At 40.9% G+C, this 16,875-nt stretch overlaps 2 protein-coding genes across 16 annotated transcripts in view; both read right to left on the bottom strand.

The window, feature by feature from the left end:
* Positions 1 to 195: 195 nt before the first annotated feature.
* On the bottom strand, positions 196 to 11,053 carry JMJD7 (jumonji domain containing 7). 5 transcript variants are annotated; one of them, XM_083509651.1, is made up of 8 exons: positions 10,346 to 11,053; positions 8,147 to 8,300; positions 7,279 to 7,532; positions 6,721 to 6,777; positions 6,178 to 6,273; positions 5,210 to 5,286; positions 3,663 to 3,822; positions 196 to 1,107 (listed from the first exon to the last, which is right to left on the bottom strand). In XM_083509651.1, the coding sequence occupies exons 1-8, from the start codon at positions 10,422 to 10,424 to the stop codon at positions 1,016 to 1,018; spliced, it is 969 nt and encodes a 322-aa protein (XP_083365777.1). In that variant the 5' UTR covers positions 10,425 to 11,053; the 3' UTR covers positions 196 to 1,015. The 5 variants fall into 5 exon arrangements, with proteins under 5 accessions (XP_083365777.1, XP_083365776.1, XP_083365779.1 ...); XM_083509650.1 differs by having other exon boundaries at positions 5,210 to 5,307; positions 10,346 to 10,946; XM_083509653.1 differs by lacking the exon at positions 10,346 to 11,053 and adding an exon at positions 9,689 to 9,822 and having other exon boundaries at positions 5,210 to 5,307.
* A 524-nt stretch (positions 11,054 to 11,577) lies between these two features.
* Positions 11,578 to 16,875, bottom strand: part of MAPKBP1 (mitogen-activated protein kinase binding protein 1) — a 129,044-nt gene continuing 123,746 nt past the window's right edge. For all 11 annotated transcript variants that reach the window (XM_083505837.1, XM_083505847.1, XM_083505841.1 and 8 more), the window contains one exon: positions 11,578 to 16,044. In XM_083505837.1, coding sequence (XP_083361963.1) covers positions 15,748 to 16,044 — 297 coding nt within the window. In that variant the 3' untranslated portion in view covers positions 11,578 to 15,747. The remainder of the gene's footprint in view (positions 16,045 to 16,875) is intronic.

Here is a 16,875-nt window from a genome sequence, read left to right as displayed (position 1 = left end):
TGGTGGACTCTCCTTCCCTTGGAGGTTTTGAAGCAGAGGTTGGATGGCCATCTGTCATGGATGCTTTAGTTAAGATTCCTGCAGGGGGTTGGACTAGATGGCCCTCAGGGTCCCTTCCAGCTGCATTCTATTTTAGTTGAAGCTTTCAAACCGTTGTAAAGGACAGTTTTACACTGAAAACATGGCAGTCGTCAATCCATGAGGTCACCAGTATTTATTTCCGGGAAAGAGTATAGCCAACAGAATCTTGGTTATGTAAGTGATGAGATGATAAAAGCACTCCTGGTGGCTGCTGCAAACACTTGTGACCACAGGAGTTGACCACATCCTTAACAGGCAAAAAAAGGCCTTTATTCAATAGCAGCCTGCTATCATAATTTCGCTCTTGTATTGATTCAACTTCAGGTTATTAATCCCCATCCAGCCCACTAATAATAATAATGATTTTATTTGTACCCTGCCCATACAGCATATACAGAAACATAATAAAACATCAAAAACTTCCCTATACAGGGCTGCCTTCAGATGTCTTCTAAAGGTTGTATAGTTACTTTTCTGCTTGACATCTGATGGGAGGGTGTTCCATAGGGTAGGCGCCACTACCAAGAAGGCCCTCTGCCTGGTTCCCTGTAATATTCCTCCAGAATATTCATACAGATGATCTAATGTACTGAGGACAAATTAGGGGCCTGTCAATCTCCAGAAATGGACTTTCCACCAGAGCAACTACATCATCATGAAGCCTGACTGAAACAGATCCAGAAAATGTGCTTCATCCGTGCAGGTAATATTCATCTCATGTGCTTGATCTCAACGGTTACTTAAGGTAAACCACCATATAAGGTGCCATTTTGTCCACAATGCCATGAACATCCACATGATGTTAAGCTTCAGTGACAGCAAAACAATTGTCAGCAGCAAAACAGTTGCCTTTTGTTTTGATTTAATAGGCCATAATTAAATAGTTCACATTCCAGCCGTAGTTCCACATCAGTAGGTTAGCTGATCCAAGACCCTAAGATTTCCGTGCTACAGCTTTTGTGAGAGAATCCAGCAGCTGATAATATGAGTATTTTAGATCATATTCCATGTCATACCAATAATTCACTGAGGGGGAGAAAAAAGAAAATGACATAACTTATCATCTGTCTTTGGAAAAACTCATTTTGATAGTTTTCAGCTCAACACAAAAGCTACAAATCTTTCCATTGTTTGCCCCAATCTCAATAAGAAATAGAATTTCAGACCTGATTAATACACTACACAGTAGCAATATGATAGCCATTGGAACATGAAACTATTCAGCCAATTTTAACTATGTTATTGTGACCAGCTGAAAAACGGGAATTTTTCTGACATGGCTGAAAGCACCTCAATGGCTACTGCACTGCTAGTACAGTGGTACCTCGAGTTACATACGCTTCAGGTTACAGATGCTTCAGGTTACAGACTCCACTAACCCAGAAATAGTACCTCGGGTTAAGAACTTTTCTTCAGGATGAGAACAGAAATTGTTCTCCGGCGGTGCAGCAGCAGCAGGAGGCCCCATTAGATAAGGGGGTGCTTCAGGTTAAGAACAGTTTCAGGTTAAGAACAGACCTCCAGAATGAATTAAGTACGTATCCCGAGGTACCACTGTATAACATAGAAATTTATCCTCATAAAGGGTGTTATTCAGGATTAGTCCTACTCACAGTAGGCCCATTGAAGTTAATGGACATGACTTAGGTTTATTCATTTCAATAGGTCTACAGAATACAACCGAGAAGATTTTAAGACATCCAAGGGGCTTGGTAGTAGACATGGATTCAAATCACTGAGCAGCTATGCTGTTGCTGGGTGGCCTTGGGCTATTATTTTAGCCTCAGTTTACCATCTGATGACCTTCCACATCGGTGTTCAATTGCATTCCTGGTTGTCCTGGAGCCAAGATGGAGTGTTGGCTACCTCAAATGAACTGAGTATATGACCTACAATGTATCCTGAAATCTTTTGTAAATGTGCAGGAGTTGTTAATAAGCAGATTAATGTGTAAAAATCCGCAAAGGATAGGACATTTTAAAAGCCTCTGACCTAACATGTCAGGTTTATATAACAGACACTTTAAATGCTTTTGCATTTAAAACCCCTTTATAGTAATAAATGAATAAGTAATCCACTTTATTCTCATGTATTTGAATTTTGTTTAGTAGTCCTGGTCTATTAATTAGTGACAGTTACCTTCAGTTGATCAGGGTAAGACAGAACACATTTAACAGTCACTTTGATTTTATTTATTCAGTATCCTAAAAAATATACCTATGGAGGTTTTGGTGAAGTGCAAATTTATGTAATGGCTCTGTTAATAAATTAAAAAGCAGGATAATAATCTTTTTTTTTCTACATCAACAACTGGCCCTATTAGTACAATTAATTATTGCCGGGATGCTCTTCTCAGCTCAACACCACAAGGTGGTGCTGATGCTTTTTATAGTAACAATTTTGGACATTTTGTAAGGAAACAGAAAGTAAAACAAAGGCACATATTTGATCCACAGTACAGAATCTGCACAAGCCCCATTTGAAATGAATATGCCCTTGTGCAACTTCTACCTGAGTTCACACAAAAGTTGTTGAATTGTGGCCCATGTTGATTAGTAAAAAGAAAAAGGAGGGAGAGATTTGAATTTTCCAACTGAGGTCCCAAATTATCTTGACACTCTTTAAGTTTCATCTAATCAAACACTACAGCTTCCCGATTTGCCGTTCCACAAATGCAAAAACTCATTCCATTTACAGATGCGCTCTACGTGGGGCTACCTTTGAAGGTGACTCGGAAACTACAGCTAATCCAGAATGCGGCAGCTAGACTGGTGACTGGGGGCGGTCGCCGAGACCACATAACACCGGTCTTGAAAGACCTACATTGGCTCCCAGTACGTTTCCGAGCACAATTCAAAGTGCTGGTGTTGACCTTTAAAGCCCTAAACGGCTTCAGCCCAGTATACCTGAAGGAGCGTCTCCACCCCCATCGTTCTGCCCGGACACTGAGGTCCAGCGCCGAGGGCCTTCTGGTGGTTCCCTCATTGCGAGAAGCGAAGCTACAGGGAACCAGGCAGAGGGCCTTTTCGGTGGTGGCACCCACCCTGTGGAATGCCCTCCCATCGGATGTCAAGGTGATGGACAACTACCTGACATTCAGAAGACATCTTAAGGCGGCCCTATTCAGGGAAGCTTTTAATGTATGATACTTTAGTGTTTTTTGGTTTCTGTAGAAGCCGCCCAGAATGGCTGGGGAAACCCAGCCAGATGGGCGGGGTACAAATAATAAATTATTATTATTATTATTATTATTATTATTATTATTATTATTATTTGATCCAGATGGGAGGTCTTTCTGATGGGAGGCAATTTTGGCTGACTCTCCTTTCCCCTTGCACCTTCCTGCATCATCTCCCGCTCAACACCTCCCCCACCCTTCCACTAGCAGAAGTGTCCTCTAAGCAGAATTTTGCCCACAAGATCTCCAGATCCAAGCCTATATGTAAAGATAGCTAATTCTGGCTGGAAATGGGATAAATAAATCCAACTGATAGTAGACTGAGGGAACCACAAAACCTATCTTGAAGAAGAAGCATGACATGTGAAATTTGGTGTGCTTGTGCATGCCACACTCCTCTCACCTGCTATGCAGCCATGTGACTGCTGAACATGATGGAACCAGAGAGAAGGAAGATACAACATCTCTCCAGACTTCACAGTGCACCGCAAAGGCTTTGCCTGGGCATATTCTGGAAATCGTTCTAGATCTGGATTTAAAGGATCCAATGGAATCCAGGGCACCTATGAAAGGTTATGGAACAAAAGAAATGCTCTATTTAACAAGAGAAATTGCTGTATTACTTCAGAAATTTCCTTATTTGGTAACAAAATCTTGAAAAACATCTAGCAGTGTATTCCCTTCTAACTATTAGGTAACCCAACATTCCATTTTTTTCCATCTCCCTGGAGAGCACCCATCTGTTGCCTAAAGCAAAATCTAAAGATTGGGGGGGTGGGGGGGGTTAGTGACAGGAATACTGGCACGTAAAAATGGATTTGCTAGGGTTGCCATACATCCGGAATTTCCCGGACATATCTGGAATACTGCAGTTGGCAGCAGCGTCCAGGCAGGAATCCCTCAAATGTCCAGGAAAATCTGGACATATGGCAGCCCATGTAGACAGTGCAGTTTTTGCTGATTTTCAGTTTTAAAAATTCAGAAACATAATATTTTTTGACTCAAAAAGAAAAGGGGGGGCTCTGTCCAGATTTTCACTGTTTGAAATATGACAAACCTAGATTTGCATATGTACTACATATGTTTAAATTACTTTTTCCTCTTTTTATTTGGGAGAGGAAATTTTGGCCGACTATTGACACACGCATTCACTATGCATTAAAACCACCTCCCCTATGATAATAAACCCTGTGATCTTCCCAGGTTCGTCAACCTAGCCCATCTAGGAAAAGGAAAACCCTGATCCTAAGCCTCTGCTTAGAAGAAAAGACTAAGGAGTAATCCCTACACAAATCTAGAGTGGAGTCCCTAAGATGGTTGGATGGTGCCTTGTACATCTCCTCCCAGCAATTCTTGCAGCCAAGCTGGTGCGAAACGTATTGTTCTGCTTTCCTTTGGACCACATCATGGTCTTGTTGTCTGGGCAGCCCAGGACCTCCATACACACTGCCCAGGCTTGTGCCTTGGGGAGGTCACTTTGATGCTGCAAACACAGCAGTTTGACTTCACCCCTGGAGGAGCACTCCATTGTCTATCAAGACAGATGATTGCCAACAAGATTGCTATATATTGCTTATTGTTATGAATTCTGTTTATATAACATTTAATGTTTTGTATTGCATGGATATTATGTTATATATTTTTATATATTGTGTATTCTTTGCTGTGCTGTAAACCACCCTGTGGGCCTTTTGACAAGGGATGCATATGAAAAATAGAAAAATACAATAAACAATTATTTGAACATGAGTGTCTACCCATATTTGCCAACAGCATTCTTACCCTTTTTAACCAGATTTAATAAAGGGGGTAAATAAATATTCAAAAAAATCAAATAGAGGTGTGCTGTGAAGAAGCCCGACCCAAAAAACAAAACAGGCCTCAACACTTCATTCCTTCATTCCCTCTTAGCAGCTGCCCTCAGACAGTACTTAACACAAAAACCATTACCTTCTCTGCAGCTTTGTCATCCACAACTTCAAATGACCCGTTTTCTGCTATGTGGTAGGTTGCTGATGGATACAATTCTGAAATGTGAAGCATGAAAACTGTTGGAAGAGGGCATAGGACAGAGGCAAAGAGAATGTCAATGTTAAGCATGAAAAACAGACTAAAATTATAGGGGTAGAATTTAGTTTAGCCAGGCACTTGCTGGGAACTGGCTTTGAGCATGGTATCTTTTATAAAACCTGAAGACAATCCAGATGTTAACATGACTGGACCGCCCTATGTTTTTACTTTCCTAAAAAATACCCACATATTTGTTGCTGCTACTAGCCACAATGTAGAAAAATTAAACAAGCATTAAAAAAAAAATCCTCCCATGGTTAGTAGCAACGTCATGGGCAGGGGGTTTAAACGGTGAACTAACCTGAGTGCAAAACATTAGAATCACTTCATCCTGGATGACAATGATTTAAATTGTTACCCCCACCTCAGCTGCTTTTCAAGAAAGGGGCAAAGGCCTGGAATCCTCAGGCCCAGGGACCAAATGTGGCCCTCAGAGCTCTCTATCCGGCCATTGGGACTCTCTTTAGGCCACAGTCAAACTCTCCTCAGGCCACTTCTTTTACTGGTCTTGCTTCACACCCAGCTTTTTTCCTGGCTGGAATGAACTCTGATAATGCCTCTTGCTTGCCCGGATAGTGGATAGAGATTGGTGTGTGAAGAAACTAGCCTACTGGACAAAGTGAAAATTTATATTCATTGCTCTGCCCACTTATGTTTCTGACCCCCATCCTCCACCCACTGTCATGAGCTGCTGGAAGGGGATGCAGTCCTCTCCAGTTATAAAGGAAATCTGACCCCCTGCTGCATATTAAAATGTTGCCTAAATTCATCCTCCTAATTCTAATTTCTCTCAAAATAACAATAGTATGCATCTTACTTCACCACCCTCTGCTTCTCAGAATACGTACCATATGGGATGAAGGGACGATCACTTGGCGGATGCAGCAGAAAATGTTTCTCTCCAGAGATCACACAGTACAAGTTTTCATAATGGTCTTTATGTACTAAGATTGGAGGGGGGATATGAAAGGTTGGGGGAAAAGAAGGATAGTTTCTTTATCCTTAATATAGTCAGTGCTAAAAATACTCACAGCAGTATGAAAGCTGTAAGAATCTGCATTTATACCAGCACTAGGTGCGATTGCTTTTCTCTACACACCAAGCACCAAATTTTAGGCATTCGATTTTCCAAACTCTGCTTAAAATCTCTCAAATTGACAGATTGGCACTGAAGCTAGTGGTATGAAGCTCCACGTGGGGAGGAAACATGTGATAGGCAGTGATTATAGAGTGCAAAAGCCCTAGACCTCAGTCTACACTAACTTCAAGGAAAGCCAACTTCAGTATAGCTAGAAGTTCAGAAGACACATACAAGTTTTCTAAAGGAATATCTTTGCCCATCCTCAAAGCCAATAATAATAATAATAATACATTTATTTCATGGTACATACAAGATGTCACTGCAGCAGATTCTCCCAGCCAGAAATTAACAGCGTCAGGCTTCTTTCCTATATGAAAAAGAAAGAAGTAATAAATCTGAGAAAAATAATTTCTGTTGTCTTGTGCTGAAAGATCCCCAGATTAAGACCTTTCAGCTAGATCAGTTTATTATCATCCTTTATTAAGAAACATGGGAGGACAGGCTACTAAAGGCCCACCTACACAATAAAGAACAAGTTTATAATGACAATGATCAGAGACCTCCAAGTCTATTAATCTACAAGTACTGTACATCACAATTTGTACAGCTTAGCATTTGAATGGAAATTGCATGCACAATTACAAAGCCATCAATTCATCTCTCTCTACAAATTCATGAATTATGCAATGTTTCAGAGTATTTCAAGCAAGAATGTGAATTTTTGCTGCAGCATTCATCTTCTTTTCGGGTGGGCAGGCAGCCAATAACAGCAGAAAAGTGCGTAACTTGAAACTGCTGGATCAGTTGTAAGCACTGCATTTAAATGGACTGTGCAACACATAGATAAAATTAAGCTTTTGATATTTACCAACGGCCTCACTCATCCATGGTATGTCAGGCTCCACATCTCCCATAAGTTCAGGGAATTCTTCAGTTAAGTTCGAGCACTGCTTTTGCACATAGAACACCCCTGGAGAAGTTACTTTTTTCTCTACAATGTCCAAGAAAGCACTGAAAGGCATGTGTCGTTCCTCTGGCATAACAAACCAGTCCTGATAAACTGCATCAGCATAACCATTTGGAGTTACTGCCACACTCACCAGCTTGGAGTTCATTATTTCCCTGCACCAAAATACATCAGACGTTTACCACTATGCAATAAATTGCAATCTACATGCAGACCTCATGGCTACAACATGCAGCCTAATTTTTGGACTTTAATTTTTTGCCCCTCACATCCCGCATTCAAACCCCTTGCTTTGTGTAACATCAAGTCTAACGAAGAGCTACGTAGAACTTGAAAGCTTGCTCACTATTTTGTGATATTTTGGTTGGTCCTAATGAACACAAGTGTCCAGCTGTAGATTTTGAATTATTTTCTTTTTTTCTTTGCCTTTTATTGGTCTTCCTGGTATCTAATGACTTAATATTGGTGCCCAGGAATTGGAAATACTTTCCCACCCCTGGTCCCAGTTCCCTCAGGTACAACAGCCTCCCCAAGCTCCTTCAAGAGGAAGACTAGGATACTAATTCAATAAATAAATAAAAAACATAAATAGTAAAATAGCCACAACAGTTCTGACGAAATTTTCCCCTGTGAAGCTGATGACTTCATGGAGGGATTTGTTTTTGCTGGCAACTCTCTTATTAAGAAACATCATCAATAAATTTATTTCCAGTATTTCCACGTTGTGTACTTTATATTTGAAGCTAGGGCCTGCCAGACAGATTCCTACCTCAGGTAAGCTAATGTCCACTTCTTCAGAGCTGGCCAATGGTTGACTGCATTCCGAATTATACATGGCTTGTTTGGGCAAACCCATTCCCGATAGAACTCCAAGGGGGATGGAAGGCTATCAAGATATGGCACAGAATCTGTGAAACTCAACTCTGTTCAGGCAAAAGAAAAAACGCTTCCGTGAATGATCGTGTTACCATTTCAAGGACTGGCCTCATTCACATGTCACAGTTAATCTTAACTATGGTTTAAAGGTGAATGCACAACAAGCTGATGCACAGGGCTAAAATTGTGGACACTTCACTCCTCCCCTACTCCTGTTGTTGCCGTGCTGTTGACAGCTAAGCCATGGGTTTGGCTTAAGAATTACATCTGAATCCAGGCTCATGGTTTTGTTTCCTACAAACAAACCATGAGTCATAAGCCGAAAACAATAACAACAACAATAATAACATTAAGTTCTTGGTTAGAACTTATTATTTGCTTGGAGCGAAGGTCCTGGGCTCTTAAGTTCTCTTAGCCTGCAGCTTATTTTAAGTCACAAAAATGAGACTTTCTCAACAAGCTTCACTTTTCAAAATGTTGGGTTGGGCAAGGTTTGTTGATTATGTCCATGCAGATACCTGTTCAGCTTAGTTTCAGTTTATTTGTTTTGGCAATTAGAGGTAGCATGTGTTTATATGATATATACAACAATTAGGAACCTGGCATCTAGGACTTACTTAAAATATTGGTACAGACATTCAAAGAACAGATACAAGAATCCGTGGACATGCTTAGCCACAAACTTAAAGGCTGCTGCACATGATACACAATATACAAATTCCATACGGATACACACAACATATCCTGTGGTTTAATGTACTGTGCACACAAGGCCGGCATCAAATACTGGCATCACTGGGCGCTTGCTGAGGTCCGTGCCCCAGTAGGGGACCTACTGCAAATCTCCGATGCCTGCTGTTTGAGGAAGAAGTGGAAGGAGCAAGAATACCTAGCAGTCTCCTTTCTCTGGATGGCTTGTGCAGATCTGAGGAAGAGGCAAGCAGTAGCAATAGCAGCATGCTCAGCCACAAAGCCCCACTGAGGGCATCTTACCCCAAAGCCAGCCACATTCTGACATGTGTGCATTCGGCAGGGACCTGTGGCTAGTTATTTGAAATTATCCAAGGGGCTGGGGGTTGGGAGAGGAACTTCAAGTTGACATATGTGCTCAGTGCTGGATTTATGTATAAGTTAAACAAGCTATAGTTTAGGGCCCCACTCTCTTGGGGGGCCCCCAAAAAATTAAAAGGAAAATAAAACCCTGGATGTACATTTCCAAAACAGAAGATAAAAAGCAAATAAAATAAAACCTACATACAGCAACAGTGTTTTGTGTTGTGTAGGCTCCTATGATGTAAGTAATGGACCCTCAATCATTTTAAGTTAGAGCTTAATAATTATTTCACTATTAATATACTTCTCCTTAATTGTATTTCAGTTCAACAATTACTTTGATAAAATACATATTTTGTTATGTGCAAATGGCTTTAGATACCTATTAGGTCCATAAATTAGGTCCATATAGCATATATTCAGCACACAAAAATAGCGACAATTTGTTGTTGACAAAGGACAGCTGGACGTATAATGTTTTAATGTATTATTAATCTCTTGTTATTATCCTTATCATGGGCCCCTATTACCTTCAGTAGCTTAGGGTCTCATCAAACCTAAATCCGGCCCTGTATGTGCTCTAACACACGTGCAAAACATGTGCTCGACCACTTATGGCCCTTTCCAGACTACTGAAGGCTTGCCCCTGCAACGGGAAGGGGATGCCCCGGATAAGCTCCCGCTTTCCTCACAATCCCTAAAACAGTAAGGGGGGGTCCGAGTGAGTGCATTTTTTCGGGTCCAGAATATTTCACTTTTGAGAGCTGGGGTAGGAAAATGCAGACACCTCGAAGGGAGCCGTGCGGTTTGAACCTCTGCGAGGTATGGTAAATCAACGCGCCTTTTTCTTTTCTTTTGCGGGCAAACACCTAAACGGCAGCGGATAACCCGATTGCACTCCGAGATAGAAATCCTGTCAGGGAAGCAACATTAATGCTGCCCGCGAGGAGGGCGATTAACCTCGCCCGCCCGTTTCGCCCTCCCCGTTCTCTTCCCCTGCGAAGGGCCATGCAAAGGTCCTCCCTTCCGCCTGGCTCACCCCTTGCCTCGGCCGGGAAAGCCTCCAGGCAGCGCCTCACCGCCCGCAGCGCCTCCCCTTCCGCTTCGCTCTCCGCCATGGCGGGAGCAGCTGCTCCTTCAGCGGCAGCGGCTGCGTCTCGGGCCGCCTGAGCCGCGTTTGGGTCCGGCTTGCGCTCCGCCCTTCTCCGGCTGCCCAAGAAGACGGCTGGCCTCGCCGGGCGCGGGAGAAACGAGGCCCGCCTCCCTACGGGCGAGCGAGAGGAGAGCTCCGCCTGCCATGTCAAGATAATAAGCTCTCCTGGTTCGGGTTTATGTCAATTCGCTGCTGTCAGTGGCGGTTCTGGCTCTCTTTTCTCATTTAAATTCTACTATAACAAAACAAAAAACTTCATTGATGCATGAGGAGATTTAGTTGTTTCTTGTGGGGTGGTGGTCCAAACTTGGCCAGTCAAGATTGAGGCCAAAGTTTTGTTATTTTCAAATTTGGCATGAACCTTGGGACATTTTGGTGCTGAAACACCCAGTCAATTATTATTATTTATTGAATTTATATACTGCCCTATACCCGGGGGTCTCGGGGTGGTTCACAGAATAAAATCAAGATATAAAACACCAAAATACCTAATAAAAATTAAAATAACCTAATAGCCCTCTCAATCCTCAATCTTCAATCACTGATCAAGGAGGAGCAGGCTAATGGAAACAATTTTTTGTGAAATAATAGAGCACCTATTACTACTGGCCACTGTGTGACTAGAATTTGTGTAAACAAAGCAACGAAAACTGGAGAAAATGGTATTTGTGCCTCTGCCTACTCCTGCCCATGGAAGCTGGTTGTGATTCAGCATTTGTTCTATAGAAAGGCAAGTAATTTTTGCTCTAAAGGCTCTTATAAACTAGTTGGTAGTGAATGCTGAAAGGTTTGTTTTGGAAATATAGAATCTGGCCAATCCAGCATGATCCCACCCCCTGCAAACACCCCCCCCCCCATGTTAGCAAAAACTCCTCCAACACAGTGTTTGCTTAGCTGGATCCTGAATGCAGCATTGATCTTACTTGAACACTGCAACATGAATCTGAACAATGCAATGTGTCAAAAGAAATGACAATGCTATTACTACAAAGGGCAAGGGAGAAGGGAAGGCCAGGAGGAGGAAGGGACAGAACTGTTTTGCTATAAGAATGTGAAAACCCTAATAAACTATAAAAATGAATCAAGGCAATAGCACTGAGCAACAGCATGAAGACAGCTTAGTAACAAAGGTTCACACTTTTTTTATTGAAACTACTTAAGACGCAGAGTACAAATGAATACAGAATTAAAAATAGCCCCAGAAAGGTGGCTCACAGTGCAAAACCCCCACAAACATAAAACAATTGTTTCAAATAATTAAAAAAGAAGACATTTTAAAAGATTTTTTCCCCTCTTAAAGCCAAGGTAGAAAACACACATTTATAAATAAAAAGTTTCAGGGTTGTTATCTCCTTTTAAACAAGCGGAGAATAGGAAGGGAGTGTTGAAATAACACAGGTAAAAGGGATGTTTATCTGGTGCCTAGACTTAACTTAGACATGCTGAGTAGACATGGCTTATTCCTTAAATTGCTGCTCCATGCATCACAGTCTGTGATCTACAGCAGATTAACTCAATATGTAAGCAGCCCAGCTCCAGAATATAATATACAAACAATACAGGATTCTGGATACTCTAGTTATTATCTATAGAAAGAGCAATCTAGTCACAACAGTACCTGCCTGAAGGTCCACAAGGCAGCTATTCACCCCTCCAACTGATTTATTTATTTAAAAAAATTAAAAATACTGGATGCTACTGGAGGTCCAGTGGCTTAACTTCTGTGTTGATATGTGACAACGTTGTTTAAAATGCTCCAATGCATACAGTGGCCATAACAGTAACTCTTTATGCAGAAAGAAATGTATTCCGGATCAGTTGAGCAAAAGAGGAAGCTAATCCTTTCTAACAGGCCCAACTATTAGAGGTGTCACTGAAAAGGATTGGATGAAAAAGGGGGAGAGGGGTTAATAACAAAATGGCCATATATTGTAGCACCAGTTGCATATACCAATAGCTGGTGTAAACACAATTTTGGCTTTCAAATGTCTCCTGTGTTTCTGTAGAAACAACGAGAGGCCATTTTGTCCCATTCAAGTGTACAGGTATTTGTTCTCTTTTCTAAGGACTCTCCTTGAAAAAAGGAAACAGCATACACAAAGAATAAAATGCAAATTACACTGTACAGAAACATTTCAGAAAGCATGGATATAATATGTCAGCATGGCATCAGTGATGAGTTCATGGTACATACTTTCTCCATTTACCTTAATACATTAATTTGCATGCAAACATTAAAAATCAGTAGAAGTGGGCCAGGTTCAGATACTACATGCATTTCTGTTTCCACAACCCTTAGATTATCTGTTGAAGTTTCCTAATAGGGCCAGAGAACATCTATAATAAAGCCAAATAATTTACATGCAGTTCAAAACTAAAAGTAAAGCAGGCTGACATTTAACTATCAAAGTGTTTTCCTTAAGAGGAAACAGTCTTTCCTCCCGTTTCTTCTCAGCAACAAATCCTTGGGACAGAAAACAAGATAGCTAAGAAGCTAACACGCACCAAATGGTTTCAGACAACTGGCTGGCTGAGGATAGTCACTCCTAAAACCTCCCCAATTCATGGATATAATGGTGGAAATGAAGGGCCCATTAAACTACTTCCTTTCTTTTTTTTAAAAAAGGAAACACCTAACAATTCTCATCTTTTAATTTACCTAAAATTCATTCTCAGTTCTACTTAACTATGTTCTGCCTCTTTCCTGTGAAAGCACCATTTCAAAGGAACCATACTCTTAGCTTTGAACCAAAAAGATTCCTTTCCCTACTACTACTTTTCTAGAAATCTTGGCCATTCTATTCCATGTAATATTAAAAACTACAGGCCTGCCCATACATTCTTGCATACCTACTTACTCAAGACCACAGTACTAGTCCGTTTCTACACCCATTTTCCACCTTAATCCATGAATACAGACAGTGCTCAAGTAATTTGAAGAAAATTATTTTGCAGAAACGTTTTGACAGTAACATTGAACTTTGTTTGATATTGCCTTTCTCCCAAGAGAAACCCAGAGGAATCACCTACTGGGTAACTGTATCAATAAGCATTGAGGTATTTGTCTATCAACATCTTGATTCTGCTGTCACACTAATGCATTTGACAACTTTGGAAGTTAAATCAACACAAAGAACTTCAATATCTCCCTTTCTCATACAAGATGTCTGTGTTGGAAGTATGGCTCTTCTACCCTGAGTATATGTGTGTCTCAGAACAGGAAAATTTCCTGAGCATTGAACACTTTTCACAGCCTAATGTGAACAGGTAAATAAAAGTTATTTTGCCTAAGACCTTTCCTGGCATGTACACTCAGAAACCAAAAAAGCCATCTCAATTTTCAATTAATAGATGTCCAAGGAGTATCTTTCATGTGACCCATCCTATTCCTTTGCCACAGACATTGCTCTATTTCATGCTCACTCATGGACGGAAAACAGTAGCAGAATATCAGTTCTGATGAATGTATCTTAACTACCATTCAGAGAAGTGTATGAGAGAGCAAGACTGCCAGGAAGTTCTGGGAGGGACATACTAAAAAGCACAAACAACATTCCAGGTCCCTAATCTTGCAGTTAATTTATGGATGGTTGGCTGTCCAGCCAGCCAAAAAGAGGGCTGCTCTATAATATATTATGAGAGCCAACCAGTCCCAGAAAATAAGCTACGCTGCAAGGTTCCCAGTCCTACAGTGCAGTGAATGAAAAATCCCACATGAGAAGTGCAAGGGGGAAAGCTGATGAAAAAGACCCAGGTCACCAAAGCAATTTAGTCAGATGATCAGATGGACAATAGTGGATGCAGAACTGCTTTTTGACCAGAGAGAATAGCTCAAAAAATTCGGTAGGATAGCCATCTCTAAAATACTTTTATCAACTAGTACTCTGGGAATATGGTTTGATAATTCAGTAAACAGGAGGAGGGATTTTTAATCTGAGAGCACGGTAAATGAAAGAAGAACCTTCTAGGATAAGCAATCTGAGAGTCAAAGCCGTGGACTAATGAGTTTGGGAAACTATGGCAAGTTTTCATTGAACACAATAAAACTCCATGCAGTCTCATTCCCACCCCACTGACCTGCTTTGTTTTTAATCACAAAAGAAATGAAAATAGTTACATCACAACTGTCTAAATGTTCTGTCCAGTCACATTTAATTGGTAGTTTTCTGGTTTTAGCAATGGAGACATAAAATGGGTCTCCCTCTTGGGATGCTAGGTACATCTCATGCTTCACTTGAGCAGTACTTAAAACGGGTGTCAGGCTCTCTTCACTGACAAATTTCTTTAAATTTATGCTAGAATTAAACTAAAACTTTTTATCTAATAAATGCTATAGCAACCCTGTGTCTCTCCCCCCCCCCACCGCCCAAAAACATCATCTGAAGAGCCCAGTATACAACACCAGTTGAACACCACTTCTAATTATAACTTTATAAATAGAATTTAACAATTCTTCAATTTAAAAAAACTCCTTAATGTAGAGGTCAAGTTTTATATAAAATGTTGTACAGTTCTTGCAAAAGCATTCATGTTTGCAAACAGTCTTGTAACAAATCTCCGTAGCTTGGTCCAAAGGGTGTGCTGTCCTCTGGAAGCAAGTGCAGGTGTAGGTATATAGCATAGGTTTCTCTTTAAAACAGAAGGCAAAACAGGGAGAACAAGACTGTCTTTTTTATAGGAAAGAAAAGAAAAAACCTATGAGTAAAATTCAGCAAGGCAGGCTGCAGCACAAAGTAGTTCAGAAATTCCGCCTGCCAATCTACTAGTATAGTTATGTTTACTGCAACAAAACGTGTGGGAAAGACATGGAAACAGTCACAGCTACAAAACGCATGTGAAAAGTTTAGAGCAATAGTCACAAAAATAAATTAATAAATAAAATTTTAACACTGTACATAGATCGAGACAGCCCTGCAGAAGGAGTGACTGGTGCCATCTCAGTATTTTCCCACCAAGTCAGCAATTTCAGGCTGAGCCACAGTCAACTGAGTCTGTAGGAATTTTTGTTTTAAGTGTTTTGGCTGGAATAAAGTTTCCAATAAGTTTTTCTTAACACCACCAAAAAAGAAAAGGAAAAGAGAGAGAAGAAGAGGGCACAGAAAGATTAGTACTGTGACCAGCACATTTCTGGAAGCCATAAAATGACCCCCTCTTAACAGAACTGCTTGAGAAAAAAAAATTTTCACCATTGGATAAAAGTCAACAATAGCAGTCATTCCAGGTTTTCACTATGTTAGTTTTCCCTGTGTTGCTGTCAGTTTCTTCATTAGATGTTTGTGCCCCTCTCTTTACAGTTTTTTATCCATACGTCGTTCGACAGCTTGCAGCAACAGCTCTGAATATTGTTCCAACAAAGCAAGAGTTTGCTCATCTCCAAAATGCCGAGGACTGGATAAGGTGGAACCGCTTCCCTCACTGACTGGCATTACAGTTGAGTCGTGTGGCTTCGCCAACACTTCTTTCTCCCTTTGAAGTTCTTTCCCATCCTTCAGGGAGTCTAGTTCTTTTTTCATCACAGAAAAGGTATCAGTCAAGAGACCAGCAATCTCATTTTTATCGGCTGAAGACTCCATGTCAGCAGACACCTGCAAAAAAAGTGGGGGTGGAGGTGAGCAATATTTTTTCTTTATTTTAGAAACACAGCCTGTTCTGTGTTGAATGCTTCTGGTTGGTAGCAATGAAAACAATAGAGTCCAGTGCTGTGAGATCATCAGTGTAGAGTTTGAGGTTCCCTAACTTCAATCTCTGTAATCCTTCCTCTTTCTTGTATGGGAAAGTACCTGGGAGATGCATGGACTTCTCACTTCAAGCAGCAGCGACCACAGTCATATCAGCTACTCCTCACACCTGACCCATTGCCCCTCCTTTTCTTCTTCCCATTCCACCTACTCTCCCACAAAAAACTAAAAATATCAACACAAAACTTTCAGCCTTTCAAGTACATTCTCCAATCCGTCTCAAGCACTGAAAATTACTAAACATGTTGTCTGCTCGTTTCTCCATTAGATTTATATCCTACACTTCCTACCTGGGCAGCAAACACCAAAGTGATAAAAGGTGTGATAAAACAAAACATGTTAAATACATATTTAACTGCAATCACATGCCCTCCCAGCAGATAGTTTCAGGGCTGCCAGGAAACTTCCAGGCATCAAGCACCTGGGTAAATGATTTTATATTTCCCCTGAATGTTAAAAATGAGGGAGGCAGAGACACCTCACCCGAGAGGGCATTCCACAAATGAGAAACCACTACTGAGAAGGCCCTACCATGTTGAATTAATGCTGTGCACCAAGTGAGTCTGAATTATCATATATTTGTGTATGAAGTGTACAAAAGGTCTTGTGCCTCATAGGGATTCTCATACATGCATGAGAATACCTTCTTGTCTGGCAACCCCAATCAAAATCAATTTA

The sequence above is a fragment of the Podarcis liolepis genome, assembly GCF_965112155.1.
Source record: "Podarcis liolepis genome assembly, chromosome: 1".
NCBI lineage: Eukaryota > Metazoa > Chordata > Lepidosauria > Squamata > Lacertidae > Podarcis > Podarcis liolepis.
This window is presented reverse-complemented; position numbering and strand designations above follow the sequence as displayed.

Excerpts from the sequence above, each read along its gene's own strand:
- JMJD7 (XM_083509650.1), bottom strand. The coding sequence starts at position 10,424 with ATGGCGGAGAGCGAAGCGGAAGGGGAGGCGCTGCGGGCGGTGAGGCGC. Across the intron at positions 6,778-7,278 it reads ATGGATGAGTGAGGCCGTTG|GAAAGAAGCCTGACGCTGTT; the intron begins GTAAATATCAAA and ends TTTTTCATATAG. Across the intron at positions 6,274-6,720 it reads ATCTGCTGCAGTGACATCTT|TACATAAAGACCATTATGAA; the intron begins GTATGTACCATG and ends CTCCAATCTTAG.